This window comes from Rhipicephalus sanguineus, chromosome 2 (genome assembly GCF_013339695.2).
Source record: "Rhipicephalus sanguineus isolate Rsan-2018 chromosome 2, BIME_Rsan_1.4, whole genome shotgun sequence".
Classification (NCBI taxonomy): domain Eukaryota; kingdom Metazoa; phylum Arthropoda; class Arachnida; order Ixodida; family Ixodidae; genus Rhipicephalus; species Rhipicephalus sanguineus.
Genome location: NC_051177.1, coordinates 102,641,888 through 102,663,376, shown reverse-complemented (window position 1 = coordinate 102,663,376; position 21,489 = coordinate 102,641,888). Strand labels below are relative to the sequence as shown.

Genomic DNA, 21,489 nt, shown 5'->3' with positions numbered 1-21,489 from the left:
AGTCATAAACATGGTCTTATTTTTAACGGGGAAACCAAAAAATGCGATTTTTGGACGATCGCATTTTCAGTTTCTGTAGCCCATTTTCTATCTCATTCCAAAATATCTTCACTGAAAACTACATAGAAATGCTGTAAATTTTTTTTTTTGCGTCTGCTGACTTGGCGAAAATTGTGGAAATAGCAAAAAGAAACAAAACAGCGTTTTTTTTTTTTAAATTATAGCTCAGCAACGGCGCAACCGGGCGCCACCATTTTGGGCTCGTCGTAAAGAGCATTTCTCAGTCTTCAAGTTCTCCGTTTCAGCTAGCTCCTCCATTCAGTAACAAGCGTACAAAAAGCACATGTTTGAAGTTCAATTCGAGGCCTTCAATTGGCTGCTCCTGCCGTGATGCTCGCCTCGGGATCGTCGTCTGCTGCTTGTGCGTCGGGAGGTCATGGCTGTCGAAAATTGCTCTATTTAGTACGCGTTCGCACGCGTTCACACTCATTCCTGTGTTCACGGGTCGACGATAATTTAGAATGCTTTAGTTTGGCAGCTGCAAGCGGAAAGCTCAATCATCAGATTACGATAGCGCGCCACACTCGTCGCGAACATCGCAACTGTAATAGCGTTTACTCGTTGGGCCCGCTGTTAGAGGTTCTTCTTATCAGCACTTCGGAGCTTATGACGAAGACCACCGCGGAACAACTCTTTGTACTCGCAATCGAGCATGGCGTACTTTGAAACATCGGGCACTGCGGCCACGCACAACGCAACCGAGCTTTCTACTTGACGTCGTGGCTAGGCCTAACTCCGCTCACGGTGCCGATGTACGAGACAAATCCGAACTTTGCGGGCAAGAACATCGCACTAGCGGACATGCGAAAGCGAAGAAACCACAATGTCCTTCGTCGCAAGCAACGAATCGCTTCGCCCGCTGGCTCATCAGAACCGCGGATGAGCATTTTGCGCATCGGCAGCGGACCCCCCCCCGGCCAAGCTCGCCGCGCAGCGACCGAAAGCGGTGGCAGCGGCTAGCAATTTCGAGCGTCAGTGTCCCAAAATGCAACACCAAGCACGCTGCGCGCCGATATTTTGTCGCTACAGGTAGGCATAACTGATCATTGACATACAGGAGATCGGCGGCCTTCGATCTTAAATCGGTACGTCGATATCCGCGGCTCGCTGTTCCCGTCCCGAAAGTATGCTAAGCTATGTTTGAAGTCTGAAATTATTGAATTTACTATGTCCGTGGTAGAAAAGTCCGCTCTAATGGAGGCCTGACCAGCTTGCTGGCCTGAAATTTTAGTCAATTATATCCGAATGTCCGTTGTACCAGAATCCGTTGTAAACGAAGCTCAATCAATGGAACAAATACGGAGGCATAACACCCAAATTGGTATGACATGTCTGTTGTAACACCGCAAATTGGATAAATTTTTGCACAAACATGTCAGAAGGCACAATATCCGAATGTCTGTCCAGGACACAAAAGCAAGCTGTAACGAGTAAAACCCATAGTTGACAGCGAGAATAAACTGTATAATTGTATTACCACATAGAGTTATTTTTATCGGCTGGTGCTGTTTAAATGGGAGGCGGAAAAATTTTGAAAAAATAAAACTGAAATATTTTTTTTAAACAGTCTAAAAAACTCATTCCAAAAAATTGCAGCTTTCAGTATTTGGTCTTGGCACACATGTACAGCACCTCAAAAAGTCCATTCAATGCGAAGCTAGCACAGCCATTTTGGTCTCATTATATAGCTGTTCCTCAAAGGCTTTTCATCTAGCAGAGGCCCACTTTAAAAAAAAAAAGTGTCAGATGATAAATTATTCCTTCCATCTGAAGATGCTTCTGCTCCAGATTGTCCGCCACACTAATTGATGAAAAGCAAGTTGAACACTCGCGGGAGGAAGTGAATGGCTAAGATCACCAGCGAGACCAGAGTAAAACCCAAGAAGAATAATGATCTATTGCTTCTACTATCCTAAGAACACCAATGCCTTTTCCACAGCGTTTCTAAACTTCTTTTCTCATTTTCTCAAAAACACATTTTTCATCAGAATGCTGGCCCACAATATCTTTTAAAGTGATAATTTTTCTGTATAATTGCAAGAAAACCAAGAAATTACAACATTTTTTATATCACTGTGATTTAATTGTAAGCAACAAATATTGGTGCTTTTGAATGGATACTAAAAATTAAGTTATGGAGTACTCTCGGTCTTTATACGCCATAAAGGTATTATGTAGAAAGTGGGCAGAATTTATCGTCAATATCTTACAATCCATGCTGGTGCTGTTTAAGTGATAATAAAACTCCTTTCATCCTTTCAAGTTCTGAAGATTTGCATAGACAAAGAATGACTCAAGCCAGTATAAACCACTGAGTTGCATCAGCCCTCTTTGATAACTCTGCTTTATGTAGCACTTCATTTCAAGCACTCTGCATAGTCTGTCAACTATGTTGCGTGAGACAACTCATTAACAACAGCGGCGGGGAGAACGACGGCGGAGAGGGAGACAACCACTTTTTAATTAAGAACTAAAGAGAAAACGTGGCTGGAGAGTCCTTTTCTTCTTATAATATCACCCAGCCAGACAGGTTTCTGTCAAATATGTTTACCTTTATATCAATATGTTGGTCACTAAGCTGACATGTTTTGGAAAAAATGCCGGCCCATTGGCAGCAGTCAACAGCAAAAATAAGAAAGTCAGACAAAACACATGAACACAGCAGAAGTGGCAACTGACCCCGAGAATCCCAAGCAGAACGAAGGGCAACAGCTCGAAGAAGAGCCATGGGAGGTCATACTCTACGTAGAACATCACCAGGTGGTCGTTGCCAAATGGATTGATGGAGCGCAGCACAGAGGCTGCCACCAGGGCGCAGAAGAAAGACCGCCACAGCGTCTTCAGCGGGAAGTAGTAGCTCACCTGCAAGGCATCGAGAAACACAGCTTTACAACAATGGATTTGTCACCATGCTATCAAAAAAGAAGGATTAGTGCCCAGTAGCACATTGTAGAAATATGTTGATGTCAACCGCAGAATGCTTATAGTTCTCGACAATGTATAAAATGTTCTGGGGTTGTAATCAGAGTTCTATATGAAAAGAATTCAAAAGCCCTTCCCCAATCAGGGAAAGGGGGAAAGTGACTGCTTGGCGTGGGCATGCCTGACATACTGCTTTTCTATTCTTTCTTCTTTATAGGTAGCGACCATCCCCAAAACACCGTTTAAATGAAGAATCAGCGTGGCTGTCTCATGTTCTTTCCAGCATTTGTCAGCCAGCAGAACGGCCCAACGAAAGGACCATCATGCAATCATGGAAACACGGTTTAGGAATTCAATTTTCTCAAAGTCGGAATTTTCCTGAAAATGTGCAATTCCTGATATTGACCTTATGCACTGTCCAGCAGATCGCTTTTAGTCCGCCAACACGAAATATTGCAATGAAGCACCCACAGCAAGTGTACTGCTTCCCAATTGTTTTTTGCAGTCGTCAGGTAGAATGCATTGATGTGCTTCAGTTCAGTTCACGTAGGGCAAACATGGGCACGTGGCTTGGTGTTCAAGGCACTCCCTTTCGGGCTGCGGGCACCCGGGTTCAAACCCAAGCCTCAGAAAAAAAGATATTTTGTTTTATTTATTATTTCTTTGGTGCGCACGTGCCAGCTGTGGGTGAGGAGGGTTGTTTGGAACATCACCAGCTACACAGGTCAGTTAAAACAAGCTTCGCTTGCAAAAACAAGTATGAGCACGTTAAGAGCGAGTAATACCCCTGTTACACAGGCGTGCACTTTGATGGAGTGCACTTCGCTGATAGTGCCATTCGGACGCTGTCACATGGGAACACTTAGTGACACTCGCTGCAAAGCGCACTTGCCGGTGAGTGCGTTCGCCAAATTCACTTCGCCGAGACGGAGTGTCTAGCCTCGGTAGCAGTGGCTCAATAACAGATAAGTTATTATCCGAGGCTGAGCTCACAGTATTTTTTAAACTATCGTTTTCGTTATTAGGAATATTGTTAAGCATTAAAACATACTATACCACTGAAAACGACCTTGCTATTCTCGTTCTTAGGCAGTTTGCAGCCACGGCCGCCAGGGGCATACCCAGCACACGCTGTGCAATGGCCCTTGTACTCCGCCCTTGTACCTAAAGTTTATTTTAAAGGGGTCATGAAGCACCCCTTGGGCTTGTTGAAAAAACACATCCTGCGGAAAGCTGACACGGCTAAAAACTGCTCTGCCAAATACTACAGTCGTGCGCGCCGCGTAAAGGCCACAAGCGGAGCGCGAAGTTGCCGTTTCCCCAGGCGCCCTCTTTTCAAACAGAGGCCGGTTCTCACTCTCGTCGGTGGGCGGGGCGTCTGTCAGTTTACGTCGCGGATCTGTCAGTTTACGTCGCAAGAGACATAGCATGCTTATTGGCCGATAGCCGACGTAAATCGAGAGCGGCGTTCGGATCAGATGCGCTTCTTGCCGCAGGGTGCCGCCACTTGCCGGCGCCGCACTCCTCAGTACACGGTAGCCGCACTCGCGCGAGCGAATCACAGCGGGAGAGCGATCGCGTTTCATGACGCGCGCTGACGTAACTTCTTTCCCCCATGCCATCCCTGCCTGTCTAGCTTCCAGTGCGCTCGTCGACACGAGAAAAGAGAGAAAGCGCTGGGAGCGTGCGCCAAACCCCCGTAACTCCGCTGATTCTTGACGGATTCGAGAAATTTTTGCGGCAATCGATTCGGGAGGCAGTAAACTCCGATAGTGAGGTCATTACATCATTACTTGGAAAAGTGGTTCATGACCCCTTTAAGGGCTGCTTATATAGACATATCACATTATTACTTAAGAAACATTGCCTGAAATAACAAATAGCTGCTGTGCTGTATAATTACCCATCACAATTACCATTATTTCCAAGGTACACTTCCCTTTCTTTTGTACCAGAGTGCCACCAAAGTGACGTTCTGGAAGTGTAAGTGACACTAAATGACACTAAATTTGCCAGTGTGACCAGGGCATAAGTGCAAATGGAAGCAATTACAAATTAGTATTGGTGAATATGGGTTGGAATGAGTAAGAACGTGAGTGAGTGAACATGAGCGAGTACACAGTGTGCAAAACTATTGAGTACGAGTGAGTATCCATTTATCCTGCTTACTTCCCAGAGAAACAAGTTATGTTCAGTAAACTCTAAGTAAACAGAAATCTCTCTAACGGGACTGCTGCTTAAATGGAACAACTGCCTCTGATACAATTGATCTTGTAGTTGAATTCCACACCCCTGTTCCTCTCTCAGTGAACGGAACTCCTGTTACATGGAACATGGTCCCTTCAGGTTCCTAACCAGGGTCTACTGTATGTGGTTGGTACCTAACCTCCTCCAAGCTGAACAGTACACCACCAATGGGAGCCCCAAAGGCAACAGACACACCGGCAGCTGCAGCAGCTGAAAGGATCTGTGTGGAGAGAGAATACATAACCAGGTGAGCCACAAAAACAATGTCCTTGCCTTTTTACTAGTCGGGCAGAAAATGGACAAGCGCGACAAAGTCTACCCTGAGAGTGACAGAACACCCACCTCTAGTAGTATAGTACACATCATATTGTAGTTGACATAAAAAAAGACGGCCTGTGCACGGCTTTGCAAATGTCAAGGCTATGGTTCATTAACATAAGCATTTAAAACAAATTTAAATTGCTTTCAAAGTCCAGCCTTAAATGCTGCCCAGTCTACTAATACAATGTCGGGATGCATGCCTCTTTTGCTGGCTTCCTCCCTTTGGAACAAAAAGGAAATTCCAGCTCCGTGTTAGCTTGAGAACATAAAATTGTAAATGAGTGGAAGCACATACATGCCCAATTGCACAAATCAAACAGCTGAAAAAAGGCACAAACATATCAGTGGAGAACTAAGAAATAGTCAATTATTTTCTCGATACAAATACCCATCTGATGGCAGTGGCACTTTGTTGCTACCTCTTATACTGGAGCAACGTTGCCCAACCACTGATACTCAGCTTTACTTGGAATGAGCGTCTGGTTATAAAAGTTACAAAATATGACATCGATTTTCAGGCAATTTAGTGCGAGAGATCCTCTGCCCTCTTACTGTTTGCATGACTTCTGCCATGGGAGCAGACTTGTGCAGCTTCTATTACTTGCAAATGAACAAAAGGCAGAGGCTCCCCGAGGTGGCTTCGTGTGGTTCCAAATAAGAAAATCAACCCCTTCACTTTACCTCCATTCTTCTAGCTCATCACACAGCAACGGCCTCAAATATGGCAGCAATGTTGTCCTGTGAGAGCATGGAAGCATGCAGCGGCTCATCACCTGCTGCCAAGTTGATGTACCATGCAAGGCCTATGGTCGAAAGGGTGCTCCACGTACACCACAACGGCCCACATGTGGTGCTGGATAGCACTGCCGGAGATAATCTTGTATAGCATTCCCCAAACTTTCTTGGAGCTAATCTGGATTAGCTCCAAGAAAGCTTCAAGATATAGAAGATTAGCTCCAGCAATCCGAATAGTTGAGCGGCACATGCACTCTTCAGGAAATTTTGTGGAATGATGGGTGGAGCAATAGGCTGATGGTGAAACTCCCAGTATATGTGCAATGCAGAATATGTGGGCTTGGCACCCACTTGCGGCAAATCGCCTATTTGTCTGCTCTGATTTCTATTTTCCCGATTATTTCTGCCAGTTAAATACAACAAAAGAGCAGTTCAGCTCATCTACCTACGTTTACCTAAATTCCTAGTCCACTGTCCTCACATGGTAAGTTTCGTGTCGGTTATGGAACAAGTGGCCACAGGAAAGCACTAACCAAGCCAATCTTTTCCGTTACTGGTCTTCTTGCCAGAAATGAGAGAGATCGGAGGGAGGATGAAGCGAGTACTTGCCTCTCTCTTCTTGGCTTCGTTCTTGCCATACTTGGGAAACAAGTAGGAGAAGATGTTGCCAATGCAGCAGGCAACGTGGACCAGGGGCCCTTCCTTGCCCAGGCTGAGCCCGGCGCCCACAGCCAGCACCAGGCACACCGACTTGATGGTCAGTGTCCATTTGCCCAGGTAGCCACGAATGATGAAGCCGCTCAAAATGGTTTTGATCTGTGCACGTAACACAAAGCAACCGCACAATGGCAGGGCCTATGTCAGACACGGCGAGTAGTGAAGTTCACAATACTAACCGGCTTCCCATGACCTAGTATATTATGAAAAACTGTTCACCCTCTTATTTTGTCTGACATGGCCCTACAATTTTTAAGTAGACTTGGTCATTCATGCAATACACTCGAGACACCACGCTCCTATTTCACAAACAACGGGTTTCATGCACAGCAGGGCAGACGGGTTGTGATTAAATATAATGCTGCCAAAGCTAGAGCATCATTCACCCTACCTGCATTCAGTGAACAAGGTATAAAATGTGATGCACTACAAGTCAGATAAATGAAGAAAATACATAAAAGAATGCAATGTGGACTTCATATATTGTAATTGTAGTAGATGGAGCAGCGATCACATAGAGAGTATTCTGGATTTTCACAAGAGAACTTATGAAGCTATAACATCTTTCATAATCACATTATACTAACTTCCATGACTTCTGAACGAATTGCCAGCAAGTACTGAAATGAAGTGTGTTTTCCAACTGTCACTGCAGACAAGGCTTCAATGTGACTGCTTACAATGTTATCCAGACATCATAGGTCATCACTTCCCTCTAGCTCTACTGTCACACTGAGTCAGCTACAGTGTAGAGGGCCTCTTGAGTGCCACAGCTGTGATGGAAATGATAGCAGCAGTGAAAAATTGCTACACTACATATTTTTGTGCTTCACATTCGATGTCAAATGCATGCAAATTCCCAGAGTGGATGACTGAATATGGCCTCTTAATTACCTCTCTAAAGCAGCATGGTTGAGCTGTCAAAAAGTTCCTTAAAACTTCCCATGATGATGATTAGTTGGTTTTTGTGGCGCAAGGGCCATGGGTGGCCAAAGAGTGCCATGACTGATGATGTGGTGTTAGCGTTGACTAGTGAGTTTCGATGGTTGTATTACGGCTGTATAGGGGTCTAAAAGCATGCGCTGTATGGCAGCGTAAAAGATGTGTATATAGCATAAAATTATGACAGTGACAAGTGATGTGATCTATGGGTGTGGGATGAATGACGCGCGAGTACGATTTCTACAAGTGATACACGTTAAATACCACGAATGCCTCCTTAGGGCCTTTGCACCGAAAAGCCGAGAGGCAGGTGCATTTTGTTGATATAGTACTACCACAGCCGCAACCTCCGTTATGAGGCCATGCTACAGGTTACCTGAGAAAATAACATTAAAATTATTGATATCTTGTAAGAATCCAAAAACAGACTGATATTTAAAAAGTGGTTCCCTGCCTATGAACGTAGTGGGGTGAAGTGGCCACTGTTGCCAGTATATTAATGGAAAATGCTTGTTTCTTTCGAGCGTCTAGTTCCGTGCACTGCAGTGGCATGTGAAGGACAGTGAGAGGCTTGCCACATCTATCACACAAAGGTGGATCGCCACCGGACAAAAAGTACGAGTGTGTACTGTGTGTGTGTCCTATTCCAAGTCTGCAGGGTGTTATTTCTGTACGACGTGTCTTAGATATCGACAGCCAATTACCAAGATGCGGTTTTATAAGGTGTAGTTTATTTCTTTTTCCTTATCCCATAAGCACTGCCTATGGGCTCTGAGCATCCTTTTCAGGAAAGGCTTCAGATCTAGCACAGGCATAGAGTTTCCTACAATACTTACTAGAGGGAACTCTGGCGCTAGTGTCTATGGGAGCTGCAACGCATGACGCTTCAGCCAGCATGGGAATGATGGGTAGTACACAAATTTGTCTAAACTTCATTCTTTCGGCTCCGTTTGGCTGCGCGTCGGCTGCATCCGCTTTGTCGCAAAACAAAGTTCAGCAAAAGTCAGCAGTTCCACTTCACCACTTTAACTTTTTTAGGCTCACCAAATCAAACCTGGTCACGAAGTTCACAACGGTCTATTCTTTTATCCGAAATGAACGCCAAAACACAGCAATAAACAAAGCCACAGGTACGTTTGAAGCCGCAAGCACGAAGACTAGGCAAATTTGTGTACTACCCATCATTCCCATGGCAGCTGAACGATCGCAGCGCCAGAGTCCCCTCTAGTTAATTTTAGGAAACTCTATGAGCATAGGGACAGCCATCGGTGTATCGGCGGCGTTTTCGTTAAAACTTCCCAAGCATAAAATGAAGAGATAATAGGCCCTATATATCTACTAGTATATATGTATACATTGTTATGAAGCACAAAGTTTAACCCACTAGCTGCACAATAAAGTGGCTTATTTAGTAACAAGGAACAGCACGAAATGTTCAGGCATTATTTAAAAATTGAACTAGTACGCATGAACTATAAATGCCAATAACAATTAACGCTGATAATGATAACTGCCATTATTACTTATAACCGCCCTTTGGTTGAGTGCACTTTGTAGCATTTCTTTTTGTACATACACAAATGTACTTTCTTTGTGTATCCTTACGAATTCATATTCAGCCTCATAGAATTGCACTTTATACCTTGATGTAAAACGTCCAGCTTCTTTCTAACATATATTACCTGTATGAACCCCTCTCCCTCCGGACATACAACTTTGCAATGATGCCTTTACAAAGCTTCAGGGGCACTGTTTTTGTTTTCCACTGTAAAAATGTTAAGTAGCGTCATAAGTAAGAAGGAAAGTCCCACCTCTGGAATTCCAGAGCCACAGGCATAAGGCGCGAATGTCCGCACCAGCATGACAGCCAGGCCAGCAAAAAGTACACTCCATAGGACGTACAGCAGGTAAGAGAGGAGGTAAAACCCTGCTCCCTCCCTGTCAATATCACTGTCAAACATTTCTGGCCACCTGCAAGAACCAAACACGAGCATGGATGATTTAAGAGCACAAGAACGCACGAACAGGCTCTCATGTCCTGCAAGCCATGCTAAATTTGAATCGATCAACTGCCACTGTAGACCGCACTAATTTGAATTGAACTGCCACACAAATACTGGTCACTAATTGCTGGCGGGTCACAAAGGCCACTGTTGAAAGACAATGCCGAGGACTGCAAAGTTGAAACTGAGGCCGCAGAGGAAGTGTCGTTAACAAAACAAAGGCCTCCTTGCATTTCACAGGTGATGCTAAAGGTTTGCATCACTACCTTGTGTCGCTGAATCTCATAATCGTGGAGTACAAAACAAAAATGCTAACTTGATAGCCTGATGTGAGGTAGTTCAAATGCAAACACTAGTGCTTAGGAAAGTGGGGAAATGAAATTTGAAAAACGGTAGGCTGTGTTGATTTGCCATGCAATTTTGACAGATGTAGCACATAAGAGTTTAACGCCACGAAGCAATATTTAATGTAATCACTCATTTATAAAGACCTATTAACAATTAAGGCATCAGTTTATCAATCACAAGTTGAAGCAGCAGCCACTACAGAACAAACGTGTATAAAACCATTATACTCGGCAGCCATGCAAAGAAACAGCCTGCGCATGCCATTGAAGCACCGTTTGAAAACACGAGAGAGAAGGAGAGAGTAACCTCAATGGACAAGTGAATGCTGCACTAAAAGCACTAGCATATGCTGACAATTTCATAATACAAATGAAAACGCTCTTCAACACAACAGCCCAATAAACATGTTGTGAAAAGTATTCTAGCATGGGACCTACACAACTTCTATACTGGAAAAATACATTCTCTGTCACACATTCACTCACCATATTTACATTGTGCCAGAGGCAATGCAGCATTCTGCTTAACAGGGGCACTGTGTTTCCCCCACATAAGCACCATAAACAGCTGCAGTCCACCCCAACTAAACCCAACATACAAGAGGTGCTATCAAAAACATAACCCAGTATAAATTATGCACAAGCTGTAGGAGCTGTGCACATAGGATATTACAGTATGCTGCCCTCTTCATACTTCCAGTTAGAAAATTTTGTTGTTGGGTATCCAATAGGCATGCCTCAAAGTGTATCCCACTTCATAGCCCTCAATTGTGTTTCATCGTAACTGCTAAAAATGTCAGCACATAGCTTGTTCCCAGTGCAGCTGGGAAAGGACAAAAATCTGGTAACATCCACTTGCCAAGTTAAATCTTCCTTAGCAAAACACAGGTGACGACTGTTGTGGGAATCCCAGATTTGACTTTCATCATATGGTGCTCTTTACCGTGTTCTTAAACTTTAAACAAGTGTTTTCACAATCCATCATCAGATTGTGAAATGCGGTGATGGGATTGTGAGATCCGAGATTGTGACAGCCAGGGATTAAATCTGCAAATACTCGTCAGCCATGTTACTCTTAAACGGGTACTGACACGAGAATTTTCAGATGTGTTTTTATGTCAAATGAAAGGATAGCCCTCAAGGGCCAAGAAAATGCACTGCTGAGCGTGAGTGCACAATGAAAAAACATTACAGTATGTTTTTAAAATCTAGTTTCGGTGCCTACTGTACCCAGACGTCACAACACAGTATGAGCTTCTCGTCACTGTGCTCGCACAATATACAGTGACGTTTCCACGGCCGCTCCGCACCAGAGCTCCTTTGGTGACTGCAGAAGCGGTCATTTTCAATGTTTTTGGTGACTGCACAAGCGGCCATCTCGAATGTTTTGGCCCCTATTGTCATTAAAACTACCTATACTGATGCGTGAAGTGGCCAGAATTGACACTGTAGCCTGACATCATGCTAGTGTTGATGTCAGTAGGTGCGCCATGCTGAAATGAATTTTAAAGTCAAAATAAAATACCTTATCAGCATTTACTGAGCCTCACACTTGCGCAGAGCCGTCTCTGTATACAGGATATTTGTACGGCAGAGTAAACTCGTCTTCGAAAATTCACGTCAGTACCCCTTTAAAGAGGCAAATAGAAACGTACAACACCGTGTACGGAAAAGGGGGTGGGAGAATAAATAGAAGGCAAAAAATGAAGAGGACAACCTGAGGTGAAAACTGACAAGGCAACAGCCTCTAAGCCATTGCATCAGGCAAGAAAAGAACAGCCGAGATTCTTCAAAACGGTAGCCTCCAGTAAAGGGGCGCGTCACGGACACACACCTGTACCACTGCTTGCAGTCATCCCCCTTGAAGAAGGTGTCGTTGGAGGCCCAACAGCACTGCTCCTTGTTGAGCCAGAAGGCCTGTGGGCAGATGCCCTCGCGCAGGTCCTTCATCCAGAGGGCGCCAATGTCGATGACGGCCGCAATGGCACCTGCCGCCAGCCCCACCAGGAGCACACACAGCCAGCCCGACCATGCGTCGTGAAAGCCCACCAGGAGCTCCACCAGACCGCCTTGTCCGCGACGTTTGACAATAAGCCGGTGGCGCATGCGGTCCCGGGCCAGGTCCCGCTGCCAGTCAATCGTGTGGAAGTCTTCATACTGTGCCGCCGAGGGACCCAGCTGCTCTTCAAGCTCCTGCTGCTGCTGCCCAGATGAGCCTGCAGACAGACAACGGGGCAAGCAACCATGGCTCAGGGAGACAGAGTGATAGGTTCTTTAATGAAGACTGGAGAGGACTGCCTCTCGGTATGCCGAGTATGCTACTCTAGATCGAGTACGATGAAGAGTGAAGTGAAATACACAGTGCTTGAAAGGTAACAACATACACAAAACATACCACAACAATAAACAAAGTATGTCAATGAGAACCATCATCAGTGTTTCTAATGAAGTTCAAAGGTAATTTTGTTGCTAAAATGTATACAAGCACCATTTTTTTCAATGGTCCAAGAATGCCTCTCAGCTCAAAAGAAGGCTGTTTTTCATTGTTGTTAAGTTTGGTCATCAAGGCACGTCTTTATCTACTTTTATGTAATAAACATTAAATATGCACACCTATGACTTCGCAAGTTACAGTCAAGCATTGCTCGAATACGCCGACAAACCGCTATTTACGATTTGCACATCATCGCACCGTAGTGTGCACCTCATTTCGATAAAACTGATGCCCGTGCTCTAACGACAGTGCCGACATGCCACTGTAGTCGACGTGCCTGGTAAGCACGTGATATGTGCACTACTCGATTCACACAAAAATGTCGATCCGCTCGTAATGCTGGGTCAAAGCTAAAAATATGGCATAGGCTGCTACTCACTGTCTGCTTTCTTTAATATTGATTCCCACAATGTGTAGGATCTGCCGGATTTTTGTTTTGCAATGTTGCAGTGAAATTCATCAGTGTTCACTCATTTTATTTTTCAAAACAGCCCAATGATATGAAGAAAACATACATGTCTGTTTGTGAGACACATTAGCGGGCAGGGTAATAAGTAAGTGTTAATTTTTATTTGCCATAAGCAAGCAGGAAAGGAATAGAAGCAATTTCTTTACAGCAGGCTTTGAGACAATGCAGACAACCTTGTTAGGCAAAGTAATATACAATTTCAATGAGATGAAACTTGCGCTGCAGTGTACCGTGCCCCCTTAGCTAATAATTTTAAAAATACAGATTTTCTCATCACTTTAGCTAATAAGCCTCATGAAAATCATTTCCTTCAATGTTTTCGTAAGCACAACACATGAGCCTGGTGTATGCAACTGCCCAGACTGGTCAAGTTGAAATAGCGATATCATTTTGAGACAAAACATTTCGTCGCACCATCAGTACATGTGGGTATCAATGAAGCACATGTACGCGAGTTAGGCTATTTGCGCACAACTTAAAGAACGAGGACAAGAAACGAACAGACATGAGCGCAAGCTTTCATAACCTAACCATGAATCGTGACCAACTAGCCCCATCCAGTACACTCCAAACGTACGTGAGCTGATGTAGTGATACAGTTCCCAAATAAAATTACTTTGAAACGTCCACGCACAGATGTTGCCACATCAGCCGTACAGCTAAGGAACGACAGCAGTGTTAACAGCAAACAGCGCACGAGAGTGAAATATACTTTATTATTTCAACTGAGTCATCCAAGTAAGATGAAATTCTAAATCCGCACATGCTGGTGAGCAGAACACAAATACAGCTGCAGCAGGCTCTCAGGTACAGCTTGATGTCATGCGTGTCATGCATGCATGATGAATGCGTCTGCGGAGGAAAATGTTTCAGAAGCACAATGCATCCAATGGCATGCCAGCTCAACGAAAACATCATTTCAAGGTCTAATCGAGTAGGCACCATTTGTTGGCCGTTCAAAGGAACCGAACACTTGTAGGGCGATGTAAAACAACCTCCGGAAGAGGAAGCCGACGCATATCCGATCCGATAGCCGAAACGGAACGGACCGCCCGCCTCGCGATATGACGATTTCACCAAGATGACGTCACGTCGAACGACGCGCGCGCGGTGCAACCGTACGCTGCTATCGAACGAACAGCGGGTGTCACGAACAATCGGTTCCTCGCCACGCGGCCAGGAAAAAAGGAAAATATCCAGAGGTGTCAAAGCGTGGCGTAAAGCAAGGCAACATCGATCGGAACGTGAAAAGCTGCGAACAAACCAACTGACGCGAATTCCTTTGGCGTTTAATTTTTGTTGTCATGCAGTTTAACGTTAATCATTGCGATTAAGATTGGCCGCACAGAGGGAAAGAGAGAGAGCTTTCGAAAGAAGTGGTTCTCTAAGAAGGAGGTGGCGCTAAGTTTCACAGCGTCGGCGCGGCTTGTTATATAAGGCGTACAAACAGTCCTCCATTAGGATTGGGGGGGGGGGGGGGGCAATGTTGTACCGCAGCCCCCCCCCCCCCCCCCTCACACTCTTCGTGCGTACGCCTATGCTCGTTTCGCTGGCCGCGTGTTCCCCACCTTTGGCGCGTCTCCTGCGCTTTCTGGTGTACTAGCTGGCTGCCCTGTTGGCGGTCACCAGGTAGGCCGCTGCTCATGGAAGACTGACGGCGTGTAAATGAGAACCGTGGCAGCCAGTTCCGCCGCCGCAACCGCCGCCTCTGCCAATTCCGCCTTGGTTGACGGCGACAACGACTCCGATGACAGCTCGCGAGAAAGACGACGACGATGGTCGACGGGATCGGGAGCCGACACCGCGGAAGCGACGGCGACGTCCTTCGGAAATGCACTGCTTCCGTTCGCCAGTGCAGCAGTTCACCAACCAACACACACACACAGCCTTCTTCTGTTGAGCCGCGATTCGTTCGCGCGATCAACCGCGCACGCACTCACACGCACAAGCGAACAGTGCAACGCACCGTTCGAAGCGGCGACGGCGGCGGAGACTCAAAGGAAACAAGAGAAAGAACGGAAGAGAGAGAGCGAAGGAAAGAAAAAGAAAGAATAATAGAGAACAGCAGGCGCGCGAAAAGGACACCCTCCGACAATGGTTTTTCTTTCCGCGCTCTCTCTCTCTCTCTCTCTCTCCATTTCTCAAAGAACATGATGAAACGAAATAGAAGAAGGACGCTCCTTCGGGTAGGGCTCCGGTCGGTCGGACTTGTGAGGGGAGTTCGGACCCCCGTCGAAGCCAAGGCCAACGCGGGGAGACAAACGCAGCTGTGCCGCCGCGCTCCCGACTGAAGCTATCAAGAGACGAATGACGGGCTCACGCACGTAGTGCGTACGAACGACGCGGAAAAGTTCGAACGGAATAAGCAGCGCGCGCATTCTCCGTCGACTGCTGCGTTGCCGTAAAATGCAGCCAACGAAGCACTCCGACGGTTATACCCATAGGCGTGCGCAGGGTTCCCCTTCAGGGGGGGGGGGTCGTCGCAGCACCCCCCTCCCAATTATGTCAATGTATGGCGCTGACATTGCGCCCCCCCCCCCCGAGTCGCAGCGCCCCCCCTCCCTATTATGTCAATGTGTGGGGGTGGGGTTGACTGACTTTGCGCCGCCCCCCCCCCCACCTGCACCCGCCCCGTGCGCACGCCTATGGTTATATCTCGCCAGCTTACGCCAGTGCGATGAACGAGCCACGCGCGGATTCAGGTGAGACAAGATAAAACAAAAGGCAGGCATGCAGACACGGACACAAGGGACGAAATCAGAACATCTTGATGTCTTCTCTTGTGCCCGAGTCTGCACGCCTTTTTTTTTTAATCGTGAATCCGTACCGACTAGCTCAGTTTTCTGCCGTTCTAAGATTCAGGTGAGTACGGCACGCGAGAAACTCGCGAAGACCACCTTAGTGCAGCTGTTACCGTATCGTTAAAACGCTCGCTGAAACGCAAGTAAACGTATTATTACCATTCTTGAACGTAAGCAATCGCGCAATGATTGTCATCGTCAATTCTTTAAAAAAAGTTAGAAGATAAAGAAAAGCCGGATCCGCGCCTGGAGTGGGCGGCAATAGTTTAACTTATGATAAATGACATAACTTTATAACTTTACAACTTTATTTAGGCAATTTCACGCAAGCTGTTTGCCTTTTCGCCCACCGGCGAAAAGGCAAACATGTCTGACAAGCGCTTCCCTGCCGCAACGCTCAGTGCGGATAACAAAAAAGAAAAGAAGTCAAGACTGAATATATAAACACTGGGAGATTCATTGTGAGAGAAGTATAAAAGAATGAATGAATAAAACATTTACTGCAAAGAGATTATATGTTGTGCGCGATATTCATGCGAGGAATATCAACAAGAGCTGAAGCGCTTTACAAACACTCGACAATATAACGAGCCGTCAAAGATATCTCAATGAGGATCTCGTTCAGCAAGAGTAAGAAATTTGATTTGATTTGATCCTGTTGTTTATTGTTGTATATTATTATTATTATTATTATTATTATTATTATTATTATTATTATTATTATTATTATTATTATTATTATATAGGCGGGAACGGATATGCGATTAACTGTCGCTTCAACAGGCGTGTTTTGGTATCAAGTAATCAACAGGGTTCCGGGTTCAATCCGCAGCTGATGCGATCGTAATCACGCCATAGCCGCCACGGGTATAATTCTTGACAGCACGGATTCGAAAGCTACAATGATTCGAGTGAAATGAATACAACGACAGAAACGAGAGGTGCACGCGGCGGAATACGAAAAGTCAGCCCGACGCGCGGAGCAATCGGACCTGCCGCCGACACTGACGACGCGTCGCGATATACGACACGCCGACGACGCGATCGCACACGCAGCTGCGCACGTTTCCAGTGTCGCACATCATTAATCGTATATATGCATATAGGCGATCGAATTGGCCGATGTGCGTCACAAGTCGTGCGCGACACCACTATATCATCACCTGTCATCGCGCACATATATACACGTACACATAGGCGATCGATGTATTTGCACACGAAGAAAACACCACTTCACTGAATTCGCTTTACCGTTAACGACTTCGCGCGTCATTAAAAGCAAAGGGGAAAAAAAAATCATATCACGCGCGAAAACGTAACACCCGAGGTTTTACGTCCCAAAACCACAGTATCATTATGAGGGACGCCGTAAAATTTCGACCACCTGGGGTTCTTTAACGTGCACCTGAATCTAAGTACACGGGCCTATAGCATTTCGCGCACATCGAAATGCGGCCGCCGTGGCCGGGATTCGATCCCGCAACCTTACGTGCGAAAACAACGGGGCACGGTTGGTGGACACGGGTTCAATTTCGACCACCTGAAGTTCTTTAACGCGCACCTAAATTTAAGCGCGACCGGGAACCGAACCCGCGCCTTCACGCTTAACAGCGCAACGCCACAGTCGGCAGAGGATGATCCACGCACACCGCATAGATCCGTCATTCCGAGAAAACTCTCAAATCCAGCTGCTGTCACAGTGTATTTCACGGAAAGCGCAAAGCGTGTATACAAACGCAGCGGCAATGGGAGCACCGGTAGGCGCTTGCAACCGCAGCTCGAGGAGCCCTCATTTTACCTTCGGTGCAGTCTTCGTCGTCGGCGAGCGGTCGGAGCGCGAAGGGGCGTAGAATCTTCCAGCGATCGCCGACGAGCAGTTCGCTGCCGTTGCGGTGGAGCGCAGCCAGCGACGGCTCGACGTAGCTCTCCTTGCGTTCGACGGTGCAAGCCATGGCGGATACACCCCCACATCCGCACGCCCGAGGCGCGAGCACGAGTACGGCTCGCCGAGACGCTCGCACGCACGCACTGAATCACTCAACGCGCGTGACGCCGCGACGTATGGTGGGATGTGGCAGCGCCAACAGCTGACCCCCCGACACACACACACGACGACGCCGCAGAGGCCGGCGGCCGTCCTCCCCTATCGGCGGCGCTATACACCGCTTATCGAGAACGCCCCGACGCGCGAACGATCAGGCATGTAAGGCTGGCCGAGCTCAATAAAATATACGACATCGCAGACCACCGCGAGAATGCAAATTGCCCGCTTTTTCCTCTCTTTCCCGCGGCAGCAACCGTAGAGCACGTTGCCAAGTTGTGTACAGCGGCGAGCCGTTAACGCCGTCCTCTGGGATTGAAATCGAATTCCGCGTCTCTCGAGAAGGAAGAGGAGTCGGCCTGCGAACGAAGCAGCCACGCGGCCAATTTCCCCCGCCAGAAGAGCTGTCAAGAAAAGAGTGAATCACCAGCACTTCCCACAGGGCTTCAAGAAGCAACACCTGCCGCCGCCGTCAGCAGGGAAAGCGTGAGCGGCTGGATGTCTTAGCCCCCTTCGTGGCAACGACTAGCATTACTACATTTATAGCTCCAGAAGAACACCGCGCGCGCTGTTACCGCAAGCGTTGTATAAATGCCTAAAAAGACTGAGAGTTGTACGAATGACGCGTCTGCAGCGCGAAATGCATACAGCAGACTGACGCGCACGCTGTCTCCAACTGCGGCATTCGACATTCGAAAAGCGCAGCTGACGGTCGGCCCTAAAGAATTATCTGAGCAAAACGTCCGTATTCTCGGACCACTCGATATGACATTATTATTATCTTTATTTTTGTGAGAACAGTACGTCACGTTGGGTACCTTCGACCTTTTCGCTTGTGGCCCTGTCGTAAAGAGAACTCACTGTTCGCTGAAGGAACGCCAGACTGTTAGCGAGACGTGCGTTCGGAATAAATGACGGAGCACGATCAAACATCACGAAGCGCCAGCTGCGCGAACATTGCTACGCTCACATACTACACCTGTTAATCTCATACAATCGCAGCCTGCAAATGTAAATTAGGGCTATCAATTAGTTCACTATGGACTGCAGTCCGATAAGCATTAAAACAATTCAAACAAGCGCTCAACAATCTCGCCCTAATTATAGAGTACGAAATGTTGACCAATTCCCTGTGTGATTACAATCTACAATGTTTACCTTTAGTTGATGTAAATGACTTTCTCCTCGCTATTAGCCAGGAGAGAGTCATTTACAACAACCAAAGGTAGGCACTGTATATTGCAATTACGTTACAGACATTGTATATATGAACTGAACAGTGCAACGATTCGTATAAACTGTTCAGTTGACCGTCATAATGAGAATTATTAAAAGAAAAAGCGAACGTGTTGATCTCCTTGCGTACGCGGCAACACAGAAAGAGGCGTGCTTTGTGCAAACCCCTGATTAGATTCTTTTCCCTTCGTTGTTTTCATCGACAACGCTTATGTGCCTCACCAGCGAATAGAAAAAAATTGGGCAGCTACGCATCAGTGGTGCGAAGACCGAGGAGACAGCGAAGTCGGTGGCCTTCCCCTCCTCCTCACCCCTTGCTATGCTATACTATAGCAAGAGTACGACATGCCTCACCCTCTACCCTCCTCCTTTCCCACATCACCCTCACTATACCACACTACACATGGCTGTGCCATGCTATACTATATATACCATACAAGGCTTTGCCATGCTTTCTCTCTCGGTTTCTATCTCTTTCTTTGTCTCACTCCATTTCTTCGTCTTTTTGTCTTTCTTTCTCTATCTTTTTCTCGTTCTCGCGCCCATAGCAACGCAATCATGTGGTTCCCATAAATGCCCGTTCTGCTAGCGTGCCTGGATAGCCGAGAGGTTACGATGCTAGACCATGGGTACGCGGGTTCGAATCCCGCCTCGCCGAGAAAGCTTTATCTTGTTTTATTTATTTCGTCTCCTCCTCCTCTTCTCCTACTTTCCTTCCACAACGCGTTGCTAGGCGACGTGAGATGCCATATAAGGTAGAGGCCATTCGTGATGACGATAGCTTTCTGTTAACGCTACACGGGGCTTAGACCAGCTCAAACAGTTCCGCAGTTAAGAAACGTCCAGCCATGCCGCAGAGAACTATATTGCACAGAGAACTATATTGCAGAGACGTATATTGCCCACACAATGCTCCTAGCCTTGCATTTTTTGGTAAGCGACAGACGCGACGGAATGTATTATCATCATCATCATCGTCCAGCCTTGCCTTATTGCAATTCTTCGACCTGTGCTGACGAGTTAATTCCAAGAGCGTAGCGAACTCCCACAACCGTTGACAAAAGGCGAATAAGAAGCGACAAACGGAAACAACACACCGGGAGTACAATTGCCCTTAACAACCTGCCGAATAGCTCGGGCAACTTGAGCTGCATGTTTAAGTCGCTGTTAACATACAGCTCTGCCATTAGCTTAAGCATTCACTTTCCTCAGGAATGTTGCCTTGATGTTACCCTCTTCCCGCAAATCGTGCATTCACAACGCTCTCCCGCTCTCCCTCTGCGTGTGTGTGTGTGTGCGTGTCTAAGTTGTACGTGCATCGCTTTCAATTGCTTTCTCTCTTTATTTCTTCCTTTCTTTATTTTTCTTTCTTTCTTTCTTTCTTTCTTTCTTTCTTTCTTTCTTTCTTTCTTTCTTTCTGTCTTTCTTTCTTTCTTTCTTTCTTTCTTTCTTTCCATGCCGACGTCAGCGTAGATTCCCGACAAAGCCGTTTATCAGGCGCCGATCACCGTGCACCTTCACTCGCTGATTGGAGACCCACACAGCTCGCGCGTTCCTTTCGCAGATACGCATACATTGTTCTACAGCTAACGCCAGGCTGACGAAAGGGTCGGGAAAATTACCGCAATCTCAAGGTCACGCTGGAGACAGCGAACGTGTATACGCAAACACTGGTCGAACGGTAACCCATTGTCTCCAGCTACACACACGAAGCCTCCTTTCTGCCCTATAAAATCACTACTAATCAACGCTGCGGATAGGACTTCTTTTTGAAGTGACTATTTGGTCGATTCTATCTCGTCATCCACCAATGACGATCAGTAGGTCCTGGTGATTACGCGGACGGTGCTCTGTTCGGACCATTCAAGCAACGTTGAAAAGTAATAGGATTACGGAACAGAATTGCGACATAATTCTCGTCCAGTGATATTAGTATTTTCTGTGTTCTGTAACAAAACAAAAAAAAAGCTCCGATCGTAATATGTATATTTACCTCTGTGTGTGTTTTGTGAACTTATCACCATATTACCACTGTCACTTAATGTGGCCTACTAGGCTGAATATATATATATATATATATACACACAGTGACTGTTTTTGCGACATTAATACACAACCTAATCAATTTACAGCAACGCAATCTTCCCCGTACAA

General features: G+C 46.3%; 1 protein-coding gene across 4 annotated transcripts in view; it reads right to left on the bottom strand.

The window, feature by feature from the left end:
• The window catches only part of LOC119383490 (H(+)/Cl(-) exchange transporter 3), a 73,529-nt gene that overhangs the window by 10,807 nt on the left and 41,233 nt on the right, over positions 1 to 21,489 (bottom strand). For 2 of the 4 annotated variants that reach the window (XM_037651652.2, XM_037651653.2), the window contains 5 exons: positions 12,129 to 12,510; positions 9,756 to 9,915; positions 6,895 to 7,101; positions 5,369 to 5,449; positions 2,740 to 2,922 (listed from right to left, as the gene is read on the bottom strand). In XM_037651652.2, the coding sequence (XP_037507580.1) occupies positions 2,740 to 2,922; positions 5,369 to 5,449; positions 6,895 to 7,101; positions 9,756 to 9,915; positions 12,129 to 12,510 (1,013 nt within the window). Of the gene's footprint in view, positions 1 to 2,739; positions 2,923 to 5,368; positions 5,450 to 6,894; positions 7,102 to 9,755; positions 9,916 to 12,128; positions 12,511 to 14,825; positions 15,122 to 17,856; positions 18,068 to 21,489 lie in introns of those variants that run through there. The other 2 variants (XM_037651654.2, XM_037651655.2) reach the window with 2 other exon arrangements.